Here is a 25,180-nt window from a genome sequence, read left to right on the forward strand (position 1 = left end):
TGAGTTAGAGGCAATTTTGTCCATCAGGGTCCAAGACCGACCAAATTTGAGCTTTTCATACTCATATTGCGACATCAAGATTTTTAGGTATCACTGGACATTTTTGGGTATAACTTGGGAACCACTGGGAATATTTTTATAATTTTTTCACAGTAAGGAGTGAGATTCCTGAGGATGGATTTGAGGGTAAAAACGTCGTTCTAGACCAAAAATTTAGAAAGTTAGAGCAATTTTGGTTGAGGCATGTTTTTTTGCAAATTTTCAAAGTAACTTCTCACTTCTCTTAGGAATAATTTGAAAAGTAATTAGATTTCAGTTAAAAGGGCTTTTGTTTAAGAAAGTGTGTTTCTTTCCGAACAATTCCATACCAAAACGTTCTTTGTACCTCAAAAACTCTTTGAGTTAGAGGCAATTTTATCCATCAAGGTCCAAGAGTCGCCAAATTTGCAACATCAAGATTTTTATGCCTGAGTGGACATTTTTGGGTATAACTTGGGAACCTCTGGGAATATTTTCATAATTTTTTCACAGTAACATAATATAGAGCCTGAGGATGGATTTGAGGGCAAAAACGTCCTTCTACACTAAAAATTTCAAAAGCCAGGGCACTTTTGGTCGAGGCATATTTTTTTGCAAATTTTTCTTACGAACAAACCTTGAAGCCAATAGCATCAAAATATAAGTTAATGTCAGTGTGTCAAATAAAAAGTGCCCCACAAGCTTATGTGTATCAATTGTTCCCCAATTAACTGGAGGTTATGTAACTGGGCCCCTCGAGTAATTGTACTGATGTTAAATGTAACCCTGTGTGCATTTTTTAATTCTTCCTAAAGTACTGTTGCTTGTTCTTAGTGATAATACTGTCTAAATTAAAGTACTAACCTTTGTGGAACCTCATAATTAATGCTGTTATGCACAGATGGAACCATGGGTCACCTCACTAATTACTAACTCGCTGGGTAATAATCACTTCACCTTTCTCTGTCAAGGATTGAACTCTATCGAATAAGGTTCCATTTCACTCTCAATATTACCCAATTTTGACCCAATGATCCTCTTAGTCCACAGTCATAAGTTTCACCCTCAAATTAATATAGGGCAACTTAATCCCCATTGATTGTGCCAATTTAAAGGTGCAGATTGTCACTTAAATTGGGCCCCGTATGCCTGGGGGCCTTACTATGTCACCACATAATCAAATTCCCAACGACTTCCTTTCTCTGTATATAGGGGGGGGCCCCATAACCTCTAAAAAATCCCCGGTATGTACCAAAACATAACCTAACCTAACTAGAATGACAACGTCATACGTCAAAGTCAACTTTTGACTTACGTCAAACTCATCGTTACGAGCTAAGGCCGCATCCACACGCGGCTATGACGTGACTATTTAATAAGAAAAATCCTAGTTCTACTATACATATAATTGTGCGTGTGGTATATTCGTCATAAAAATTCAAGTGACAGTGACAACTTATCATTAGAGAAGTGGTAGCGAGTGAAAGTCACGATTTGTAACGGGGCGCCGCCGTTGGTGGGGACACCGAGCCCGGCGGGTCCTCCCCATCCCCACCACCATCATCAGCCGCGCATTCCGGTGGTGGGGGGACCGCCGCCCCCCTCGATGGTACCGCCCCACGTACACGCCGACCCGTTCTACTGTTCACCTTTCGGAAACCCTTATTACAGGTACATGTACATAAATTAGTTAAGGGTATGTTTTGATGTGTGCGTGAAGTATACAGGTCGGGCCAACTAACTAGGGCCTGCGGTGCATTAAAATTAATATAACTTACTGGCAAGCCTAGGGAGGGCTGTGATTAATTAAATAAATGTATGTTCACGTCACGTTTAAGTTTTCGTTTCTTTGTACGTACGTCTCATTATCGGAAGTTCGCGGCGGGGTCTCGAGGGAGTTGTCGACGATTTGTTAAGTTGAAACTGTCGCCAAAGTCAAGGTTCGCTCGTGTGTCTAGATTTACGTTTGATTAGTACACGAGTTCAATTACGTTATCCGGAGAGTATTGTGCGTTAACGTGTGTTTATGCCTTAACAGACGCGTAATAGAATGACACATAAATGTCAGGTTACGTCACACGTCATAATTAGAGGTTACGTCACTTCTGACAGTTAAATAACGATTTTAACGACAGTTAATTAAACGATTAATATCAGTTCACACGTGACGTAATGCGAATGCGCATTAGAGGAAAAGCGCTTTGTCGTGCGTTTACGCAACGGTTTTTAGAACATGTTTTAGCGTTGACCTTAATTAGCTCATTAAAACTGGGTTTATGCCTTAACAGACGCGTATAGAATGACACATAAATGTCAGGTTACGTCACACGTCATAGTTAGAGGTTACGTCACTTCTGACAGTTGTAAACAATTAATATAAATTTACACGTTTAATGTGAATGCGCATTAGAGCAAAAGCGCTTTGTCGTGTGTTTACGCAACGGTTTTAAGAAAATGTTTTAACGCTGACGTTAACCGGCTGTTTTTTATTGCCAACGTAAATAATTTATTAATAAATTAAGTGAAAATGTATGAAATGCGCATTCGGAAGTTCTCCCGTTGCGTAAACATACGACAAAGCGCTTTTGTTCTAATGCGCGTCTAAATGCGCATTAAGGTTCCGTCTATACGGGAGAAGTTAACGTATAGACGGAACCTTAATGCGCATTTAGACGCGCATTAGTGCAAAAGCGCTTTTGTCGTGCGTTTACGCAACGTAAATAATTTATTGATAAATTAAGTGAAAATGCATGAAATGCGCATTCGGAAGTTCTTCCGTTGCGTAAACACACGAAAAAGCGCTTTTGCTCTAATGCGCGTCTAAATGCGCATTAAGGTTCCGTGTATACGGCAGAACTTCCAAACGCGCATTTGAGCAAAAACGCTTGGGCACGTGTTTACGTAACGGTTTTAACGTTGACGTTAATTAAGCTCGTTGAAACTGCGTTTATGCCTTAACAGACGCGTCTAGAATGACACATAAATATAAGGTTATGTCAAACGTCATAATTAGAGGTTGCGTCACTTCTGACAGAGGTAAACAATTACTGTAAGTTCACACGTGACGTTAATGCGAATGCGCATTAGGGTAAAAACGCTTTAGCACCTGTTTACGCAACGGGTGTAACGTTGACGTTAATTAGCTCGTTGAATAATTAAGTGAAATGTATGAAATGCGCATTCGGAGGTTCTCCCGTTGCGTAAACACACGAAAAAGCGTTTTTGCTCTAATGCGCGTCTAAATGCGTATTAAGTTTCCGTGTATACGGCAGAACTTCCGAATGCGCATTTAGACGCGCATTAGAGCAAAAGCGCTTTGGCACGTGTTTACGCAACGGTTTTAACGTTGACGTTAATTAGCTCGTTGAAACTGCCTTTATGCCCCAACAGACGCGTATAGAATGACATATAAATGTCAGGTTACGTCACACGTCATAATTAGAGGTTACGTCACTTCCGACAGTTCTAAACAATTAATATAAGTTTACACGTGACGTTAATGCGAATGCGCATTGGCACGTGTTTACGCAACGGTTTTAACGTTGACGTTAATTAGCTCGTTAAAACTGCGTTTATGCCTTAACAGACGCGTATAGAATGACATATAAAAGTTAGGTTATGTCACACGTCATAATTAGAGATTACGTCACTTCTGACAGTTGTAAATAATTACTATTAGTTTACACGTGACGTTAATGCGAATGCGCATTGGCACGTGTTTACGCAACGGTTTTAACGTTGACGTTAATTAAGCTCGTTAAAACTGCGTTTATGCCTTAACCGACGCGTCTAGAACGACACATAAATGTTAGGTTATGTCAAATGTCATAATTAGAGGTTACGTCACTTCCGAAAGTTGTAAACAATTACTATTAGTTTAAAATGCGCTTGAATGCGCATTGGCACGTGTTTACGCAACGGTTTTAACGTTGACGTTAATTAGCTCATTAAAACTGCGTTTATGCCTTAACCGACGCGTCTAGAATGACACATAAATGTTAGGTTATGTCAAATGTCATAATTAGAGGTTACGTCACTTCCGAAAGTTGTAAATAATTAGTATAAGTTTATACGTGACGTTAATGCGAAAAGCGCTTTGGCACGTATTTACGCAACGGTTTTAAGAAGTTGTTTTAACGTTGACGTTAACCAGCACGTTAGAACTGTGTTTATGCCTTAACAGACGCGTATAGAATGACATTTAAATGTAAGGTTATGTCAAACGTCATAATTAGAGATTACGTCACTTCTGACAGTTGTAAACAATTACTATTAGTTTACACGTGACGTTAATGCGAATGCGCATTGGCACGTGTTTACGCAACGGTTTTAACGTTGACGTTAATTAGCTCATTAAAACTGTGTTTATGCCTTAACAGACGCGTATAGAATGACACATAAATGTCAGGTTACGTCACACGTCATAATTACAGGTTGCGTCACTTATGACAGTTGTAAACAATTAGTATAAGTTCACACCTGACGTTAATGCGAATGCGCTTTGGCACGTTGACGTTAACCGGCTGTTTTTTATTGCCAAACTAAATAATTTATTGATTCTTTGTTTTCAATTTTTTGTTAGTTGGCAGTACTGAAAATTAATGCGCATTCGGATGTTCTGCCGTATAGACGGACCCTTAAGGCGCATTTAGACGCGCATTAGGAACGCTAAAACGGTCCGGCATGTGCGTTTTATCTTAATGCGCATTAACGGTTGCGTGTAAACGTGGTTTTAAATGTGAATAAGACCCTTTAAACTTTTGTAAGACTCCTAAGGAGAAAAACGGGAATATTCCCCCAATTTCCCACCGATTTTCATGAAAGTTGGATTAATGGAAAGGGTTTTTAATTCAGAACAAAAAGTGTGTCTATAAAAAATGTGAAAAACTGAATATTTTCAGAGCAAAACGTTAATAAAGTTCTTGACGGTCGATATTCGGTGGCTCCAACGTTAGGCGGGATTCACACGAGTTCAAAAAAGGCGCAAACTCTTCAGTGTAGGATATATATCGTCTTGTCTTTTCTATCCATGAAATCTGCTCCTCAGTCCACATTTCGTGACGGTCTTTTGATCGAGTGTTATTATTTTACCACTATTTACTGTAGAACACTTAAGACCACCCTGACGGTAACCTTATTAATGAAATCGAACCTCTGGTCAATTACGGGAATGTAGAGATTGACCCTTGACACAGTCTTTGGACTCACGTTAAAGGGTTAAAACTTGTTGCAGATCCCTACCGGTTCCAAGGAGGCACACGCCCTACTTCGGTCAACCCGACTACCGAATATACGAGCTGAACAAGCGACTGCAACAAAGGACGGAGGTAAGGAGTGTAAGTTACTTACTATTTATTTGTAATTGTTTATGGAAAATTAACGATCGAGTTTTCTTGGTCCCCCTTCGTGTTCCTTGGATTTACGCGAGGACAATCCGAGACAAAAAAAAAGACTCTCAGGCTCCCAAAGTCTCTCCCTCGTTATCTTCAATGTTCCCCCCTTCCTCCCTCCCAATTCCCTTCGTCCAAAGTCCTCCGTACACTCGAACGAATAAACATCAAACGCGCGTGTTACAGGACAGCGACAACCTGTGGTGGGACGCGTTCGCGACCGAGTTCTTCGAGGACGACGCCTCCCTGACTTTGGCCTTTTGTCTAGAGGACGGCCCCAAGCGATACAGTAAGCCCTCACCACCTCCTCCCTCCTCAAGCCCACATAACCTCACATTAAAAATTTTCAGCCATCGGCAGGACCCTGATACCGCGATACTTCAGGAGCATATTCGAGGGCGGGGTGACCGAACTGTATTATAACATGAAGCACCCGAAAGAGTCCTTCCACAACACTAGTATTACGCTGGACTGTGATCAGTGCACTATGGTCACGCACCACGGTAAACCGTTGTTTACTAAGGTGGGTACTGTAGACTGTAGAGCGATTTCCTCTCCCCACTCCCTTAAAAAAAGACAAAGAGAGTCTACAGTAATCGTTCGTAGGTGTGTACCGAAGGCCGACTAATCTTAGAGTTCACCTTCGACGACCTGATGAGGATAAAGTCGTGGCATTTCGCGGTGAGGACCCATCGGGAATTGATCCCGCGCACGGTGGTGGGGATGCACGCGCAACAGGATCCCGGCATGCTGGATCAGTTGAGTAAAAACATCACCAGGCAGGGAATTACGAATTCTACACTTAATTATTTAAGGGTAAGTCCTCTCATCAGGCTCACTTTATATTGGACCTTATGACTGGTTTGTGGGTTCGTTTGGGAAGCGAGTACTAGCTAAAGCGTTCCTTTAACGGGCGTTTTTCGCGGTTTTATTACGTCATTGTTTGCAATTTTTTATCATTAATTGTGCGTCTTGTTTCTCCTTTTTTCCTCGTTAGGTTTCTTCAAATTTTTTTCTTTATTTTCCTTTTTTTTTTCTCTTTCTAATGGATCTATGGCCAGATTGGGTTAATGGTAATGGATTAATAATCGGAAACCTCAGAATGGGTTAATAATTTCTTTGTAGACCTGGATTTGGTGTGAAATGGTGTGTTTATTACAGGCAGTTGATTTACTCGGATTTGTCACCTCAATTTTTAACCTAGAACGACGTTTTTACCCTCAAATCCATCCTCAGACATTGCATTATATTACTGTGAAAAAATTATGAAAATAGTCCCAGTGGTTCCAAAGTTATACCCAAAAATGTCATAGAAGCCCTGTTTAGTCCGGGCGCCCCTGTAATAAAACCTCCCATATCTCGGCTCCTGTTGCAAGAATTTCAACGATTTTTTAAATATAGTTAGAGGCACCTTCCAGGGACCAATGAACCAAAAATCACATGATATTGACTAACGTACTTGGTTTAGTCCAGGCGCTCCTGTATTAAAAACCCTCACTTATTGAAGATGATGAAAGTTTGCAAAAAAATATGCCTGAACTAAAAGTGCCATAGCTTCCGGAATTTTTGGTCCAGAACGATGTTTTTACCCTCAAATCCATCCTCAGGAACTGGATTATACTAGTGTGAAAAAATTATGAAAATAGACCCAGTGGTTCCAAAGTTACACCCAAATATGTCCACTGGTGTCTAAAATCTTGATGTTGCAATTACTCAAATTTGGCAGCTCTTGGACCTTGTTGGACAAAATTGCCTCTAACTCAAAAACTTTTTGAGGTATAAAAAGCGTTTTAGTATCGAATTGTTGGAAAATGAGCACACTTTCTTGTGCAAAAACTCTTTTACGTCAATTCCAATTATTTATCAAAATATCGTCAAGAAAAGTGGACATTTAGTACGAAAATTTGCAAAAAAACATGCTCCAACCAATAGTGCCATAACTTCCGGAATTTTCGGTCTAGAACGACGTTTTTACCCTCTAAACCATCCTCAGGAATCCCGTTAAATTACTGTGGAAAAATCACGAAAATATTCCCAGTGGTTCCCAAGTTACACCCAAATATGTCCACTGGTGTCTAAAATCTTGATGTTGCAATTACTCAAATTTGGCAGCTTTTGGACCTTGTTGGACAAAATTGCCTCTAACTCAAAAAGTTTTTGAGTTATAAAAAGCGTTTTGGTATCGAATTATTGGAAAATGAACACACTTTCTTGTGCAAAAACTCTTTTAAGTCAATTCCAATTATTTATCAAAATATCGTCAAGAAAATTGGACATTTAGTATGAAGATTTGCAAAAAAACATGCCTCAACCAAAAGTGCCATAACTTCCGGAATTTTTGGTTCAGAACGACGTTTTTACCATCAAATCCATCCTCAGGGATCTCGTTAAATTTCTGTGAAAAAATCATGAAAATATTCCCAGTGGTTCCCAAGTTACACCCAAATATGTCCACTGGTGTCTAAAATCTTGATGTTGCAATTACTCAAATTTGGCAGCTTTTGGACCTTGTTGGACAAAATTGCCTCTAACTCAAAAAGTTTTTGAGTTATAAAAAGCGTTTTGGTATCGAATTATTGGAAAATGAACACACTTTCTTGTGCAAACGCTCTTTTAAGTCAATTCCAATTATTTATCAAAATATCGTCAAGTAAAGTGGACATTCACTATGAAAATTTGCAAAAAAACATGCCCCAACCAAAAGTGCCATAACTTCCGGAATTTTTGGTCCAGAACGACGTTTTTACCATCAAATCCATCCTCAGAGATCTCGTTAAATTTCCGTGAAAAAATCATGAAAATATTCCCAGTGGTTCCAAAGTTACAGCCAAAAATGTCATAGAAGTCGTGTTTAGTCCGGGCGCTCCTGTAATAAAACCTCCAATATCTCGGCTCCTGTTGCAAGGATTTCAACGATTTTTTAAATATAGTTAGAGGCATCTTTCAGGGACCAATGAACCAAAAATCACATGATATTGACTAACGTACTTGGTTTAGTCCAGGCGCTCCTGTAATAAAAACTCACTTATTGAAGATGATGAAAATTTGCAAAAAAAATATGCCTGAACTAAAAGTGCCATAACTTCCGGAATTTTTGGTCTAGAACGACGTTTTTACCCTCTAAACCATCCTCAGGAATCCCGTTAAATTACTGTAAAAAAATCATGAAAATATTCCCAGCGGTTTCCGAGTTATGGGCAAAAATCTCCATGGTCATAAGGTCCAACGTTTCTCACATTATCGCGTGTATTATATTAATTAAAAAAAACAATTAACCCCTTTAGCTATGTGTGATATTAGAGCCGATGCAGGAGCTGATGTCGCGGAACAAGGCGTACGCCCTCAGCCCCCGCGATTGCCTGAAAACCACCCTGTTCCAAAAGTGGCAACGGATCATCGCCCCGCCTGGTACGAGAGGTACCACTTTTAATTTGCACTATAGGATTGACGCGTTTTTGCACCCGCTAAGTAGTCGCGCCATTTTAATCGGGAAAGTTCGGCATTTTTCGGCCTCATAACGAATTCTTCCTGACCGAATGGTGAAAGTTCCCCGTGGGCGACCTTCAAGTGAACTTGAACCGTTCGATCGGGTTGCAACAGGGTTTGAGGACTTCTGGTGCGACTTTAAGGAGTTCACCGAGGCCTGTGACCGCGTCGCGATTTTTAGGGTGCAAAAACGTACAAAATCCTGTCAAAACTGACACTACTTGACGTACATATTGACTGATTAACGTGTTAATTAAGTACTAATTGAATTATTTCGATGCTTTGGTCGTACAGAGTCGCAACGGCAGCCCAGCAAAAGGCGGAAACGGAAAGGGTCGAACTCGGGGGGGGCGGCCAACAATGCCGCCCCCGCCCCCAACAAGAAACGATCGCCCGGACCGAATTTCTCGTTGGCGTCGCAGGTGAGTTCGTCTTTTGTTTTTTTCAGTAAATTTATGTTAAAAAACAACCCCGAGACCCCCCCTCCCCCTGGACAGACCGAATCGCAGTGGTCCGTGATTTACTTGGTCGAAAGCCTTAAGGAAATCACTGAACACTCCTTAATTCTCTTCGTTAACGGGTTTCGTTCTAGGAGTTGGGGTTCCTCAGGGTTTTGATATGATTTATTTGACATACTTTACGTGTTAAAGTGCAATAGAAGGTCATTGGGAGGGCGTTAAGTTAGAGGGAGAACGACAATGACCATGAGTGGACGTTTTTGGGTATAACTTGGGAACCGCTGGGAATTTTTTAATCATTTTTTTACAGTAATCAAATGGGTTTCCTGAGGATGGATTTGAGGGTAGAAACGTCGGGCTGGGTTAAAAATTGAGGGAGCCAGGGCTGTTTTGGTTGGGGTAGTTTTTTTTTTTGCTGTTTTTGCAGAAGAATTTCTTACTGGTAAAGTGTGTGGGGTGGGTGGGGGGCTAAGGGTGTTGTTAATGAAAAACTCGATATTTGCAAAAAATTATTGACCAATTTACTTATAACCTTAAAATTTTATCCAATTAAAAAATTTATAGACGATTTAAATCAAGACAGATTAACTCAAATTTTCTTGTAGTTATTAAGAAAGTTCTGTACGGATTTTATTGATTTTGGTTTCATATGAAAGCCATAGAGTTTCTTTACCAAAAAGGTCCTTACAAGTTTCCTCGCATCTACAGCCCTTTTGGAGTTATTCAACTGTTTTTCGGTGCATAAAAAAAAATCTTGATACAGTCAAAGGCTTCACAAAAATCCCAATATCTTTGAAACTACCGTAAGGATTTTATTGATTTTAGTTTCATATGAAAGCCAATGAGTTTCCTTATCAAAAAGGTCCTTACAAGTTTCCTCGTATCTACAGCCCTTTTGGAGTTATTCAACTGTTTTTCGGTACATTAAAAAAAATCTTGATACAGTCAAAGGCCTCACAAAAATCCCAATATCTTTGAAAGTACTGGAAGGATTTTAGTGATTTTAGTTTCGTATGAAAGCCAATGAATTTCTTTACCAAAAAGGTCCTTACAAGTTTCCTTGTATCTACAGCCCTTTTGGAGTTATTCAACTGTTTTTCGGTACATTAAAAAAAATCTTGATACAGTCAAAGGCTTCACAAAAATCTCAATATCTCGAAAACTCTTGCAAGGATTTTATTGATTTTAGTTTCATATGAAAGCCAACGAGTTTCTTTATCAAAAAGGTCCTTACAAGTTTCCTCGTATCTACAGCCCTTTTGGAGTTATTCAACTGTTTTTCGGTACATTAAAAAAAATCTTGATACAGTCAAAGGCTTCACAAAAATCTCAATATCTCGAAAACTCTTGCAAGGATTTTATTGATTTTAGTTTCATATGAAAGCCAACGAGTTTCTTTATCAAAAAGGTCCTTACAAGTTTCCTCGTATCTACAGCCCTTTTGGAGTTATTCAACTGTTTTTCGGTACATTAAAAAAAATCTTGATAGAGTCAAAGGCTTCACAAAAATCCCAATATCTTTAAAACTACTGTAAGGATTTTATTGATTTTAGTTTCATATGAAAGCCAATGAGTTTCTTTATCAAAAAGGTCCTTACAAGTTTCCTCGTATCTACAGCCCTTTTGGAGTTATTCAACTGTTTTTCGGTACATAAAAAAAATCTTGATACAGTCAAAGGCTTCACAAAAATCTCAATATCTCGAAAACTCTTGCAAGGATTTTATTGATTTTAGTTTCATATGAAAGCCAACGAGTTTCTTTATCAAAAAGGTCCTTACAAGTTTCCTCGTATCTACAGCCCTTTTGGAGTTATTCAACTGTTTTTCGGTACATTAAAAAAAATCTTGATAGAGTCAAAGGCTTCACAAAAATCCCAATATCTTTAAAACTACTGTAAGGATTTTATTGATTTTAGTTTCATATGAAAGCCAATGAGTTTCTTTATCAAAAAGGTCCTTACAAGTTTCCTCGTATCTACAGCCCTTTTGGAGTTATTCAACTGTTTTTCGGTACATAAAAAAAATCTTGATACAGTCAAAGGCTTCACAAAAATCCCAATATCTTTGAAACTACTGTAAGGATTTTATTGATTTTAGTTTCATATAAAAGTCAATGAGTTTCTTCACCAAAAAGGTCCTTACAAGTTTCCTCGTATCTACAGTCCTTTTGGAGTTATTCAACTGTTTTTCGGTACATTAAAAAAAAACTTGATAGAGTCAAAGGCTTCACAAAAATCCCAATATCTTCGAAACTACTGTAAGGATTTTATTGATTTTAGTTTCATATGAAAGTCAATGAGTTTCTTCACCAAAAAGGTCCTTACAAGTTTCCTCGTATCTACAGTCCTTTTGGAGTTATTCAACTGTTTTTCGGTACATTAAAAAAAATCTTGATGCAGTCAAAGGCTTCACAAAAATCCCAATATCTTTGAAACTACTGTAAGGATTTTATTGATTTTAGTTTCATATGAAAGCCAATGAGTTTCTTTACCAAAAAGGTCCTTACAAGTTTCCTCTTATCTACAGCCCTTTTGGAGTTATTCAACTGTTTTTCGGTACATTAAAAAAATCTTGATACAGTCAAAGGCTTCACAAAAATCTCAATATCTCGAAAACTCTTGCAAGGATTTTATTGATTTTAGTTTCATATGAAAGCCAATGAGTTTCCTTATTAAAAAGGTCCTTACAAGTTTCCTCGTATCTACAGCCCTTTTGGAGTTATTCAACTGTTTTTCGGTGCATAAAAAAAATCTTGATACAGTCAAAGGCCTCACAAAAATCCCAATATCTTTGAAACTACTGTAAGGATTTTATTGATTTTAGTTTCATATGAAATCTAATGAGTTTCTTTACCAAAAAGGTCCTTACAAGTTTCCTCGTATCTACAGCCCTTTTGGAGTTATTCAACTGTTTTTCGGTACATTAAAAAAAATCTTGATGCAGTCAAAGGCTTCACAAAAATCCCAATATCTTTGAAACTACTGTAAGGATTTTATTGATTTTAGTTTCATATGAAAGCCAGTGAGTTTCTTTATCAAAAAGGTCCTTACAAGTTTCCTCCTCACTACAGCCGTTTTGGAGTTATTCGACTGTTTTTCAACAAAGTTAATTAAAGTCAATTTTTGAGATTTTACTTAATAAATCAAGAGTACTTAGGTCTGGCAAGCGAGCGGGCCAATCGAATCAAAAAATCGAACCTCCTTGACTAATTGAATCTTAATTTTTCGAATTATTGATAAAAGTTCAATTCAGTCACATGACATCTTTCATAAAAATGCCCTGAAGATTCCTATAGGTGCCGAAACAAGTAATTTACGTCGCTCCTACACTCCTCGAACAGCAGATAATTTAATAAACAGATTTTTACTTAAAAAATCAAGAGTACTTAGGTCCGGCAAGCGGGCGGGCCAATCGAATCAAAAGATTGAACCTACACTACTTGACTGACTCTTAATTTTTTGATTAGGACGTGATGGTGGTGGGAGAACCGTCGCTGATGGGGGGCGAGTTCGGGGACGAGGACGAGCGACTCATCACGCGATTGGAGAACACGCAGTACGACGCCGCCAACTCGATGGACCACGTCGATAACCACGGGGGTGGTGGAGGGGGCGGAGGCGGCGGGTTCCACGGGGCCGACTCGCCCATGGCCGGTTCGAACTCGTGGGGCGCAGGTACGTCACTTTTACTCGTGCTAATAGTAGTAGTAGTAGTAGTAGTAGTAGTATCATAACCTTCAAAAAAAACCCGAACATTCCACAAGTTATTTTACCACTAGCACTCGTACTAGTGCGACTATCTTAACCTTAAATAACCTTGAAAAAAGAACTTGTGCTAGTACCACTGGAACCCTCGATATCCCATAGAAAATCACCCTAAAGCGAGTTAGTGACTTGCTACTTAACCCTATTTTTTTTTCTGTATTAAAACAAGCAAAAAGTGGGAGGGAGGGGTGGGGGGGAGAATTTATTTGACAATTTAAGATGAAATTTTCCTAATTATCAAAGGAGCCGACGCTGTCAATTGTCATGTCACTTGTCAAACATTTAATGACAAGTGACACGACAGTTTCCTACAAAATTTAAAAAAAAAAAAAAACTGAACTGGAAAACCTGGAAAATTGTTCCGAATTCCTGGAAAATTTGATTTGAAGTCGTTCCTTTGACTGGAAAACATGAAAAAATTCCTGGAAATCCTCCTTGAAAATGACAGGGATGATTTGGGGTTTCCTGACGATTATCCGACATAAAAAATCGATTTAAATGCCTGGAAAAACTGGATGAGAGGTCCGCAAATGTCTATAATCGATTCCGGTGACTGTACAGGCGTGGAAAATGTGAAAATGGAAAAACTGCTTGAAGATTTTTCCCCGAGACTTTTCGGGGAAAATCGGTTATAACTGGTTCCAGGTGCATTTTTCAAAAATGTTTTATGAAAGTTTTTTGAAGCGTTTTTAATGATTTATCGATTTGCTAAGAAAAAAATTTAATTTTTCAAAAAAATTTTTTTTTCCAGATTTTTCATAAAAATTTGTGATTTTTTCAAAAATTGTCCATAACTTCTTTATTTCGACGTTTACGACTAAAAGTTATTTTAGATGATTTGTAGCATTTTTAACAAGGAATCCAACACTCAAAGAAAATTTTCAAATTTCCCAACAGTTTTCGAGAAAATTAGGGAAAACTGTTCAAAGGTTTTTCCCAATTTTCTGGAAAACTATTGAAGATAGAAATTATTTTTTTGTTTCATATGATGCGTATTGAAATTCCAAACAACTTTTGTTTTGACGACTTTTTTCTCCAGCCAATAGTTTTCCAGAAAAAAAATAAAAACCGAAATCCTGGACATTTTCCTAGGGATACCCCTTTGGATTTTTTGACAAAGACTTTTTTGGGTGTAACTTTTTCCAGGTACATTTTTCAAAAAAGTTTTATTAGACTTTTTTAGAGCATTTTTAATGATTTATCGATTTGCTAAAAAAAAATTTAATTTTTTCAAAAATTTTTTTTCAATTTTTTTGGCCAAAAATTTTCAAATTTTTCAAAAATCTTCCATAACTCCTTTATTTTTCATTTTTCGACTAAATGTCATTCTTTATGATTTGTTCTATTTTTGAATAGGAATTCAATGCTAAAAGAAAATTTTTTATATTCCCAATAATTTTCCAGAAAATGAGGAAAAACTGTTTAAAGGTTTTTCCCAATTTTCTGGAAAACTATTGAACTTAAAAAATATTTTTTTATTGCATCTGATGCGCATTAAGATTCCAAACAACTTTTGTTTTAAGAATTTTTTTCTGCAGCCAATAGTTTTCCAGAAAAAAAATAAAAACCGAAATTCTGAACATTTTCTAGGGGTACCCCTTTGGATTTTTTAAAAAAGACTTTTTTGGGTGTAACTTTTTCCAGGTACATTTTTCAAAAAAGTTTTATTAGACTTTTTTGAAGCATTTTTAATGATCTATCGAGTTGCTAAAAAAAATTTAATTTTTCAAAAAAAAAATTTTTCCAATTTTTCACTCAAAAAATTTCCAAAAATCCTCCATAACTCCTTAATTCTTCATTTTACGCCCGAACGCTATCCCACATGATTCGTTCCATGTTCAATCCAGAACCCAACGCAAAAAAAAATTCCCCGTAACCCCAACAGTTTTCCGGAAAATCCAGAAAAAACCGTCACAATCACCCGAAAAAAAAAAAAAAAAAAATCGACGTTCTCTCGTTTATTTTTTTTTTTTATTGTTTTCGAAACGCAGGCGGTGGAGGCCCGGGCCCGGGGGACCGAGGCGGGCCGGGGGGCGCGCCGCCCGGCAGCTCGACGCCCCAGGGGGGAGGCGGGGGCGGCGACTCCGCCCAGGACAAAAAGTCGCCGGCGGTGAGCCAGTGATGACAAAGAACGGGGGGCGGCGCACCCAAACCTACGGACTTCATCAACAAAATCACCTCTTCACCGCGGCGGGACGATGACGTCAGCAGGGGGGGCGGCGGCAACAATAATAGACGCACCCCCGCCGCCCCTCTGGATCCCGCCGCCCCCGCTCCTCAGGATATCGCAGGAGGGGGCGGCGGCGATGGAGTGACGGGACTGTCTCGGGCTTATCTGCAGTGGATCCAGTTGCACCAGCAGCTCCAACAGGAGTTGGCGCGGTTCTACTTCGGTTACGGGATGACTGGAGGTGGAGGGGGGGCGGCGGAGCAGCCGCCCACCGCGGCCGCCCCCCCCGCCCAAGGACCGCAGGATTTAAGTAAAAAGTCGAAACGTTGAAAGGGTAGAGTCATAGGGTTAGTTGGTGCCGGAAAAATGGGGTTTAAAGGCGTCGAATGGTTTGAAATTTGAGTGAGGTAGGTCTGATTTTTTCTTAAATTAATTTAATCTAGAGTCGTGGGGTTTGGAGGAGAGATGCCCTGCGGTACCGTCTCAATTTGGTACCAAAGGATTTTCCGAAATTTTCATGCAAAGTGGGGAAAATTTGGGATTGGGGTCTTTGTCTACGGAATTTGGACTAAACGAACAGCAAAAATTAGTGTTTTTCCTAAACTAGTTGAAGTAGACTCATGAAATTTCATAAGAAACTTCTCTGTAGTACTGTCCGGGGCTGTACAAAAGGATTTTGCAAAATTCCCACTTTAACTGGGAAAAAACTGGGATAAGGGTCTTCGTCTACGGAGTCTAGACTGAACGAGCAGGAAAAATTAGTGTTTCTCTTAAACTAGTTGAAGTAGAGTCATGAAATTTCATGAGAAGCTTCTCTGTAGAACTGTCCAGGGCTGTACAAAAGGATTTTGCAAAATTCCCACTTTAACTGGGAAAAAACTGGGATAAGGGTCTTCGTCTACGGAGTCTAGACTGAACGAGCAGGAAAAATTAGTGTTTCTCTTAAACTAGTTGAAGTAGAGTCATGAAATTTCATGAGAAGCTTCTCTGTAGAACTGTCCAGGGCTGTACAAAAGGATTTTGCAAAATTCCCATTTTAACTGGGAAAAAACTGGGATAAGGGTCTTCGTCTACGGAGTCTAGACTGAACGAACAGCAAAAATTAGTGTTTTTCCTAAACTAGTTGAAGTAGAGTCATGAAATTTCACGAGAAGCTTCTCTGTAGAATTGTCCAGGGCTGTACTAAAGGATTTTGCAAAATTCCCACTTTAACTGGGAAAAAACTGGGATAAGGGTCTTCGTCTACGGAGTCTAGACTGAACGAGCAGGAAAATTAGTGTTTCTCTTAAACTAGTTGAAGTAGAGTCATGAAATTTCATGAGAAGCTTCTCTGTAGAACTGTCCAGGGCTGTACTAAAGCATTTTGAAAAATTCCCACTTTAACTGGGAAAAAACTGGGATAAGGGTCTTCGCCTACGGAGTCTAGACTGAACGAGCAGGAAAATTAGTGTTTCTCTTAAACTAGTTGAAGTAGAGTCATGAAATTTCATGAGAAGCTTCTCTGTAGAACTGTCCAGAGCTGTACTAAAAGATTTTTCAAAATTCCCACTTTAACTGGAAAAAAACTGGGATAAGGGTCTTCGCCTACGGAGTCTAGACTGAACGAGCAGGAAAATTAGTGTTTCTCTTAAACTAGTTGAAGTAGAGTCATGAAATTTCATGAGAAGCTTCTCTGTAGAACTGTCCAGGGCTGTACTAAAAGATTTTGCAAAATTCCCACTTTAACTGGAAAAAAACTGGGATAAGGGTCTTCGCCTACGGAGTCTAGACTGAACGACCTGGAATAATTAGTGTTTCTCCTAAACTAGTTGAAGTAGAGTCATGAAATTTCATGAGAAGCTTCTCTGTAGAACTGTCCAGGGCTGTACTAAAGGATTTTCAAAAATTCCCACTTTAACTGGGAAAAAACTGGGATAAGGGTCTTCGTCTACGGAGTCTAGACTCAACAACCTGGAATAATTCGTGTTTTTCCTAAAGTAGTTGAAGTAGAGTCATGAAATTTCATGAGAAGCTTCTCTGTAGAACTGTCCAGGGCTGTACAAAAGGATTTTTCAAAATTCCCACTTTAACTGGGAAAAAACTGGGATAAGGGTCTTCGCCTACGGAGTCTAGACTCAACAACCTGGAAAAATTAGTGTTTTTCCTAAACTAGTTGAAGTAGACTCATGAAATTTCATGAGAAGCTTCTCTGTAGAACTGTCCAGGGCTGTACTAAAAGATTTTGCAAAATTCCCACTTTAACTGGGAAAAAACTGGGATAAGGGTCTTCGTCTACGGAGTCTAGACTGAACGACCTGGAATAATTAATATATTTCTTAAACTAATTAACCTGATGTCATGGTATTTACAATATAATTAGTCCACAAGAACTGCGATCTTAGTGCTTGTCCCGAAGGTCATCTGAAGGTCAACTTGCTTAATCTCCGGTCAAGCGTGCATTTACCGCTTGTTTTTCGGGAATTTTGCGTATAACTTTTTACCTGTACATTTTTCAAAAAAGTTTTATTAGACTTTTTTGAAGGATTTTTAATGATTTATCGATTTGCCAAAAAAAAAAATTTTTCAAAAAAAAAAAATTTTTCCGAAAAATTTTTCAAAAATCCCCAATAACTCCTTTACGTTCCGATTTACGACCAAACACCATTCTACATAATTTGTTCTATTTTTAATGAAGAACCCAGCGCCGAAAGAACATTTTCCATATTCCCAATAGTTTTCGAGAAAACGCGGAAAAACTATTTGAAAGTAATGAATTGACCTTCAAAACGAGAGCCAAGTTGACCTTTACACGACCTTGAAGACACAAGTCAAGACAATGTTCTCTTTCTCTCACGTTGAGTAATGACAGTTTAGTCTGTCATCAGCGTGCGGCAACACCGATATCCGCACGCCTACATCACTCGATTAATTTCAAACCATTACACGCAATTTTTTATAAATCATCTTTAAGGTGCATTTTTTTGGCACTTACGCAACATGTTTCCTGCTCCTTTTGACGCAAACATGTTCCGCTATGATCCGAGTGAGAGGAGACTACGAAATGAGACAATTGTTTAGTCGTAAAAAATAAGGACAGAGAGTGACGTTTAGTGTTGTTCCATGGTGAATTCGCCGTAGCAGTGAAACTAACTCGAGAAGAGTGTTATGAGAGACGCAATTGTTTTGTGTGTAAATGGCATTTTTTTTTGTTTATTTTATTATTTTTTATTAATTAATTTATTGCGGTGCAGTCTGGTGGGTTTTGGTGATGAGGCGAGGTATTGATACAGTCAAAGGCTTCACAAAAATCCCAATATCTTTGAAACTACTGTAAGGATTTTATTGATTTTAGTTTCATATGAAAGCCAATGAGTTTCTTTATCAAAAAGGTCCTTACAAGTTTCCTCGTATCTACAGCACTTTTGGAGTTATTCAACTGTTTTTCGGTACATTAAAAAAAATCTTGATTCAGTCAAAGGCCTTACAAAAATCCTAATATCTTTGAAACTACTGTAAGGATTTTATTGATTTTAGTTTCATATGAAAGCCAATGAGTTTCTTTATCAAAAAGGTCCTTACAAGTTTCCTTGTATCTACAGCCCTTTTGGAGTTATTCAACTGTTTTTCGGTACATTAAAAAAAATCTTGATACAGTCAAAGGCTTCACAAAAATCCCAATATCTTTGAAACTACTGGAAGGATTTTATTGATTTTAGTTTCATATGAAAGCCAATGAGTTTCTTTATCAAAAAGGTCCTTACAAGTTTCCTTGTATCTACAGCCCTTTTGGAGTTATTCAACTGTTTTTCGGTACATTAAAAAAAATCTTGATACAGTCAAAGGCTTCACAAAAATCCCAATATCTTTGAAACTACTGGAAGGATTTTATTGATTTTAGTTTCATATGAAAGCCAATGAGTTTCTTTATCAAAAAGGTCCCTACGAGTTTCCTTGTATCTACAGCCCTTTTGGAGTTATTCAAGTGTTTTTCAGTACATTAAAAAAAACCTTGATATAGTCAAAGGCTTCACATAAATCCCAATATCTTTGAAACTACTGTAAGGATTTTATTGATTTTAGTTTCATATGAAAGCCAATGAGTTTCTTCACCAAAAAGGTCCTTACAAGTTTCCTTGTATCTACAGCCCTTTTGGAGTTATTCAACTGTTTTTCGGTACATTAAAAAAAATCTTGATACAGTCAAAGGCTTCACAAAAATCCCAATATCTTTGAAACTACTGGAAGGATTTTATTGATTTTAGTTTCATATGAAAGCCAATGAGTTTCTTTATCAAAAAGGTCCTTACAAGTTTCCTTGTATCTACAGCCCTTTTGGAGTTATTCAACTGTTTTTCGGTACATTAAAAAAAATCTTGATACAGTCAAAGGCTTTACAAAAATCCCAATATCTTTGAAACTACTGGAAGGATTTTATTGATTTTAGTTTCATATGAAAGCCAATGAGTTTCTTTATCAAAAAGGTCCTTACAAGTTTCCTTGTATCTACAGCCCTTTTGGAGTTATTCAACTGTTTTTCGGTACATTAAAAAAAATCTTGATACAGTCAAAGGCTTCACAAAAATCCCAATATCTTTGAAACTACTGGAAGGATTTTATTGATTTTAGTTTCATATGAAAGCCAATGAGTTTCTTTATCAAAAAGGTCCTTACAAGTTTCCTTGTATCTACAGCCCTTTTGGAGTTATTCAACTGTTTTTCGGTACATTAAAAAAAATCTTGATACAGTCAAAGGCTTCACAAAAATCCCAATATCTTTGAAACTACTGGAAGGATTTTATTGATTTTAGTTTCATATGAAAGCCAATGAGTTTCTTTATCAAAAAGGTCCCTACGAGTTTCCTTGTATCTACAGCCCTTTTGGAGTTATTCAAGTGTTTTTCAGTACATTAAAAAAAACCTTGATATAGTCAAAGGCTTCACATAAATCCCAATATCTTTGAAACTACTGTAAGGATTTTATTGATTTTAGTTTCATATGAAAGCCAATGAGTTTCTTTATCAAAAAGGTCCTTACAAGTTTCCTCCTATCTACAGCCCTTTTGGAGTTATTTAAGTGTTTTTCGGTATTTAAAAAAAAATCTTGATACAGTCAAAGGCTTCACAAAAATCCCAATATCTTTGAAACTACTGGAAGGATTTTATTGATTTTAGTTTCATATGAAAGCCAATGAGTTTCTTTATTAAAAAGGTCCTTACGAGTTTCCTCGTATCTACAGCCCTTTTGGAGTTATTCAACTGTTTTTCGGTACATTAAAAAAAATCTTGATATAGTCAAAGGCTTCACAAAAATCCCAATATCTTTGAAACTACTGGAAGGATTTTATTGATTTTAGTTTCATATGAAAGCCAATGAGTTTCTTTATCAAAAAGGTCCTTACAAGTTTCCTTGTATCTACAGCCCTTTTGGAGTTATTCAACTGTTTTTCGGTACATTAAAAAAAATCTTGATACAGTCAAAGGCTTCACAAAAATCCCAATATCTTTGAAACTACTGGAAGGATTTTATTGATTTTAGTTTCATATGAAAGCCAATGAGTTTCTTTATCAAAAAGGTCCCTACGAGTTTCCTTGTATCTACAGCCCTTTTGGAGTTATTCAAGTGTTTTTCAGTACATTAAAAAAAACCTTGATATAGTCAAAGGCTTCACATAAATCCCAATATCTTTGAAACTACTGTAAGGATTTTATTGATTTTAGTTTCATATGAAAGCCAATGAGTTTCTTTATCAAAAAGGTCCTTACAAGTTTCCTCCTATCTACAGCCCTTTTGGAGTTATTTAAGTGTTTTTCGGTATTTAAAAAAAAATCTTGATACAGTCAAAGGCTTCACAAAAATCCCAATATCTTTGAAACTACTGGAAGGATTTTATTGATTTTAGTTTCATATGAAAGCCAATGAGTTTCTTTATTAAAAAGGTCCTTACGAGTTTCCTCGTATCTACAGCCCTTTTGGAGTTATTCAACTGTTTTTCGGTACATTAAAAAAAATCTTGATATAGTCAAAGGCTTCACATAAATCCCAATATCTTTGAAACTACTGTAAGGATTTTATTGATTTTAGTTTCATATGAAAGCCAATGAGTTTCTTTATCAAAAAGGTCCTTACAAGTTTCCTCCTATCTACAGCCCTTTTGGAGTTATTTAAGTGTTTTTCGGTATTTAAAAAAAAATCTTGATACAGTCAAAGGCTTCACAAAAATCCCAATATCTTTGAAACTACTGGAAGGATTTTATTGATTTTAGTTTCATATGAAAGCCAATGAGTTTCTTTATCAAAAAGGTCCTTACAAGTTTCCTTGAATCTACAGCCCTTTTGGAGTTATTCAACTGTTTTTCGGTACATTAAAAAAATCTTGATACAGTCAAAGGCTTCACAAAAATCCCAATATCTTTGAAACTACTGTAAGGATTTTATTGATTTTAGTTTCATATGAAAGCCAATGAGTTTCCTTATCAAAAAGGTCCTTACAAGTTTCCTTGAATCTACAGCCCTTTTGGAGTTATTCAACTGTTTTTCGGTACATTAAAAAAATCTTGATTCAATCAAAGGCTTTACAAAAATCCCAATATCTTTGAAACTACTGTAAGGATTTTATTGATTTTAGTTTCATATGAAAGCCAATGAGTTTCCTTATCAAAAAGGTCCTTACAAGTTTCCTTGAATCTACAGCCCTTTTGGAGTTATTCAACTGTTTTTCGGTACATTAAAAAAATCTTGATACAGTCAAAGGCTTCACAAAAATCCCAATATCTTTGAAACTACTGGAAGGATTTTATTGATTTTAGTTTCATATGAAAGCCAATGAGTTTCTTTACCAAAAAGGTCCTTACAAGTTTCCTTGTATCTACAGCCCTTTTGGAGTTATTCAACTGTTTTTCGGTACATTAATTGGATACAGTCAACTATATGTAAAAAACGCCTTGTGGAACCCACCAGACCCGATTTCAGTGTGCAATTTTACCATGTAAAATTCCCATGGTGGAGGAACCACCGGGTCTTATAAGGTACCTACCACCTTCTACGTTAAATATACAAATTACAGTGTTGCAGCAGTAAAAAGGTAAAAAGGCGGCTCACATTTTGTACAGTTAGATTTTAAGCGAAAAAATCACACCTTTAATAATAATAATAATAATAATGATAAACGGGTTTTTTTTGGGGGTGGGGGATTCATTGCTGCGTTCCTATATTTAATTTCTACGTTTCGGTCAAGATTCCCCTTCCGCCCCCCTCCCCCAAAAAAAACCCGAGGAGGGCGCCCCCCTTCCCCCCCACCACCTCTCGAAACCACGCCCCATTTTAGGATCAATTTTGTAACATAGTGAAAATAATTTGAATTGTATTAATAAGGATATCATCCCCACCCCTCCCCACCCCCTTTCCCTGTCATTGTAACTTATTAAGTTTTTTTGTCAAGTCGCCTATGATGTATGCACCTACGAAGGGTCAATTGGAAAAACTTGCCGCCCTTGATTGTTTTGAAAAAAAAAAAAAAAAAAAAAAAATCGAATGGCGTTAGATCCGGTGAACTGGCCGGCCCTCCGAAGGATCCATTCCTTTCCTATTTTTTAACTGCGAGCAAAAGGGTTACACTTAAGGGTGGAAAGTTTTTAAATTGACACCCAATATATATATATATATATATATATACGGGGTGTCCCAAAAGTGTGGACACACCCAAAAATCTTGGGGAATATGGACGCTAGAAAAAATCATTAAATACAAAAGTTTTGGGGAATCAATCGGTTAAACTTGACCTTGAGCTTGACCTTCAAGGTTATTTGAAGGTCAAAGCGATTTTTTTAAATGGCAACCCCTATTTTTGACACCGGATTAAAGTAATACGGATTTCCGTTTGAAGAGACGAAGTCGACCTTCGAATGACCTTGAAAATGAGGTTCAAGGTCAAATCCAAAGATTTTTGGGTGTGTCCATACTTTTGGGTGTACATTTTCTTCCCAAAACAAAAAGAGAGAGAGAGAGAGAAAATAGGGAACTGCGTGTAAGTGTAAATTGTTACTATAGATGTAATGCAATGAATTAATGCAATATTCCTCTCTCTCTCTCTCTCTCTGTCTGTTTATTCATTTGTTTTAATCCGGATTGATGAAAAACCATGCGATGATTTCAAGATTTTACAATAGAGAACACTTACGATTATGCGGTTGTCTCTTTTTTTTCCCCAGCAAACCTATGGAGAGCAAAAGAGATAGAGACATTAATTATTAATTAGTGCAAAATCTACTGGTTCTTATACGTGCAATTTAATTAATTAATTAATTAATTGCGACTTATGAAGTTCAAGTATGGTGTCTGAGGTAGAAAGACAGTCTGAGGTAACTTGGGTCATAACTCCACTTCTAGTGCTCAGATCGAGTTGATTTTTGCTTTAAAAGATTCTTTAGAGTGTTCTTAAGCTTTCATTGAAGAAATCATGAAATTCCATGGATCAGAAGCATTTTTATTCAATTTTTTGGAAAACATGTCCAAGAGCAAAGACAGTCTGAGGTAACTTGGCTCATAACTCCACTTCTAGTGCTCAGATCGAGTTGATTTTTGTTTTAAAAGATTCTTTGGAGTGTTCTTAAGCTTTCATTGAAGAAATCATGAAATTCCATGCATCAGAAGCATTTTTATTCAATTTTTTCAAAAACATGTCCAAGAGCAAAGACAGTCTGAGGTAACTTGGCTCATAACTCCATTTCTAGTGCTCAGATCGAGTTGATTTTTGTATTAAAAGATTCTTTAGAGTGTTCTTAAGCTTTCATTGAAGAAATCATGAAATTCCATGCATCAGAAGCATTTTTATTCAATTTTTTCAAAAACATGTCCAAGAGCAAAGACAGTCTGAGGTAACTTGGCTCATAACTCCATTTCTAGTGCTCAGATCGAGTTGATTTTTGTATTAAAAGATTCTTTGGAGTGTTCTTAAGCTTTCATTGAAGAAATCATGAAATTCCATGCATCAGAAGCATTTTTATTCAATTTTTTCAAAAACATGTCCAAGAGCAAAGACAGTCTGAGGTAACTTGGCTCATAACTCCATTTCTAGTGCTCAGATCGAGTTGATTTTTGTATTAAAAGATTCTTTGGAGTGTTCTTAAGCTTTCATTGAAGAAATCATGAAATTCCATGCATCAGAAGCATTTTTATTCAATTTTTTCAAAAACATGTCCAAGAGCAAAGACAGTCTGAGGTAACTTGGCTCATAACTCCATTTCTAGTGCTCAGATCGAGTTGATTTTTGTATTAAAAGATTCTTTAGAGTGTTCTTAAGCTTTCATTGAAGAAATCATGAAATTCCATGCATCAGAAGCATTTTTATTCAATTTTTTCAAAAACATGTCCAAGAGCAAAGACAGTCTGAGGTAACTTGGCTCATAACTCCATTTCTAGTGCTCAGATCGAGTTGATTTTTGTATTAAAAGATTCTTTGGAGTGTTCTTAAGCTTTCATTGAAGAAATCATGAAATTCCATGCATCAGAAGCATTTTTATTCAATTTTTTCAAAAACATGTCCAAGAGCAAAGACAGTCTGAGGTAACTTGGCTCATAACTCCATTTCTAGTGCTCAGATCGAGTTGATTTTTGTATTAAAAGATTCTTTGGAGTGTTCTTAAGCTTTCATTGAAGAAATCATGAAATTCCATGCATCAGAAGCATTTTAATTCAATTTTTTGGAAAACATGTCCAAGAGCAAAGACAGTCTGAGGTAACTTGGCTCATAACTCTTCTTCTAGTGCTCAGATCAAGTTGATTTTTGTTTTAAAAGATTCTTTGAAGTGTTCTTAAGCTTCCATTGAAGAAATCATGAAATTCCATGCATCAGAAGCATTTTTATTCAATTTTTTGGAAAAACGTGTCCAAGAGCAAAGACACTTTGAGGTAACTTG

The 25,180-nt window shown here is 37.3% G+C and overlaps 1 protein-coding gene across 50 annotated transcripts in view; it reads left to right on the forward strand.

Annotated features, from left to right (window-relative positions):
* The window catches only part of LOC126747803 (LIM domain-binding protein 2), a 38,433-nt gene extending 14,986 nt beyond the window's left edge, over positions 1-23,447 (forward strand). For 2 of the 50 annotated variants that reach the window (XM_050456702.1, XM_050456709.1), the window contains exons 4-15: positions 5,252-5,354; positions 5,595-5,697; positions 5,759-5,931; positions 6,015-6,224; positions 8,693-8,825; positions 9,189-9,316; positions 12,819-13,026; positions 15,108-19,200; positions 19,383-20,110; positions 20,475-20,838; positions 21,203-21,384; positions 21,929-23,447. In XM_050456702.1, the coding sequence (XP_050312659.1) occupies positions 5,252-5,354; positions 5,595-5,697; positions 5,759-5,931; positions 6,015-6,224; positions 8,693-8,825; positions 9,189-9,316; positions 12,819-13,026; positions 15,108-15,238 (1,189 nt within the window). In that variant the 3' untranslated portion in view covers positions 15,239-19,200; positions 19,383-20,110; positions 20,475-20,838; positions 21,203-21,384; positions 21,929-23,447. Of the gene's footprint in view, positions 1-5,251; positions 5,355-5,594; positions 5,698-5,758; positions 5,932-6,014; positions 6,225-8,692; positions 8,826-9,178; positions 9,317-12,818; positions 13,027-15,107; positions 19,201-19,382; positions 20,293-20,474; positions 20,839-21,202 lie in introns of all 50 variants that reach the window. The other 48 variants (XM_050456656.1, XM_050456708.1, XM_050456668.1 and 45 more) reach the window with 47 other exon arrangements.
* Positions 23,448-25,180: the final 1,733 nt, after the last annotated feature.

This window comes from Anthonomus grandis, chromosome 20 (assembly GCF_022605725.1).
Source record: "Anthonomus grandis grandis chromosome 20, icAntGran1.3, whole genome shotgun sequence".
Classification (NCBI taxonomy): domain Eukaryota; kingdom Metazoa; phylum Arthropoda; class Insecta; order Coleoptera; family Curculionidae; genus Anthonomus; species Anthonomus grandis.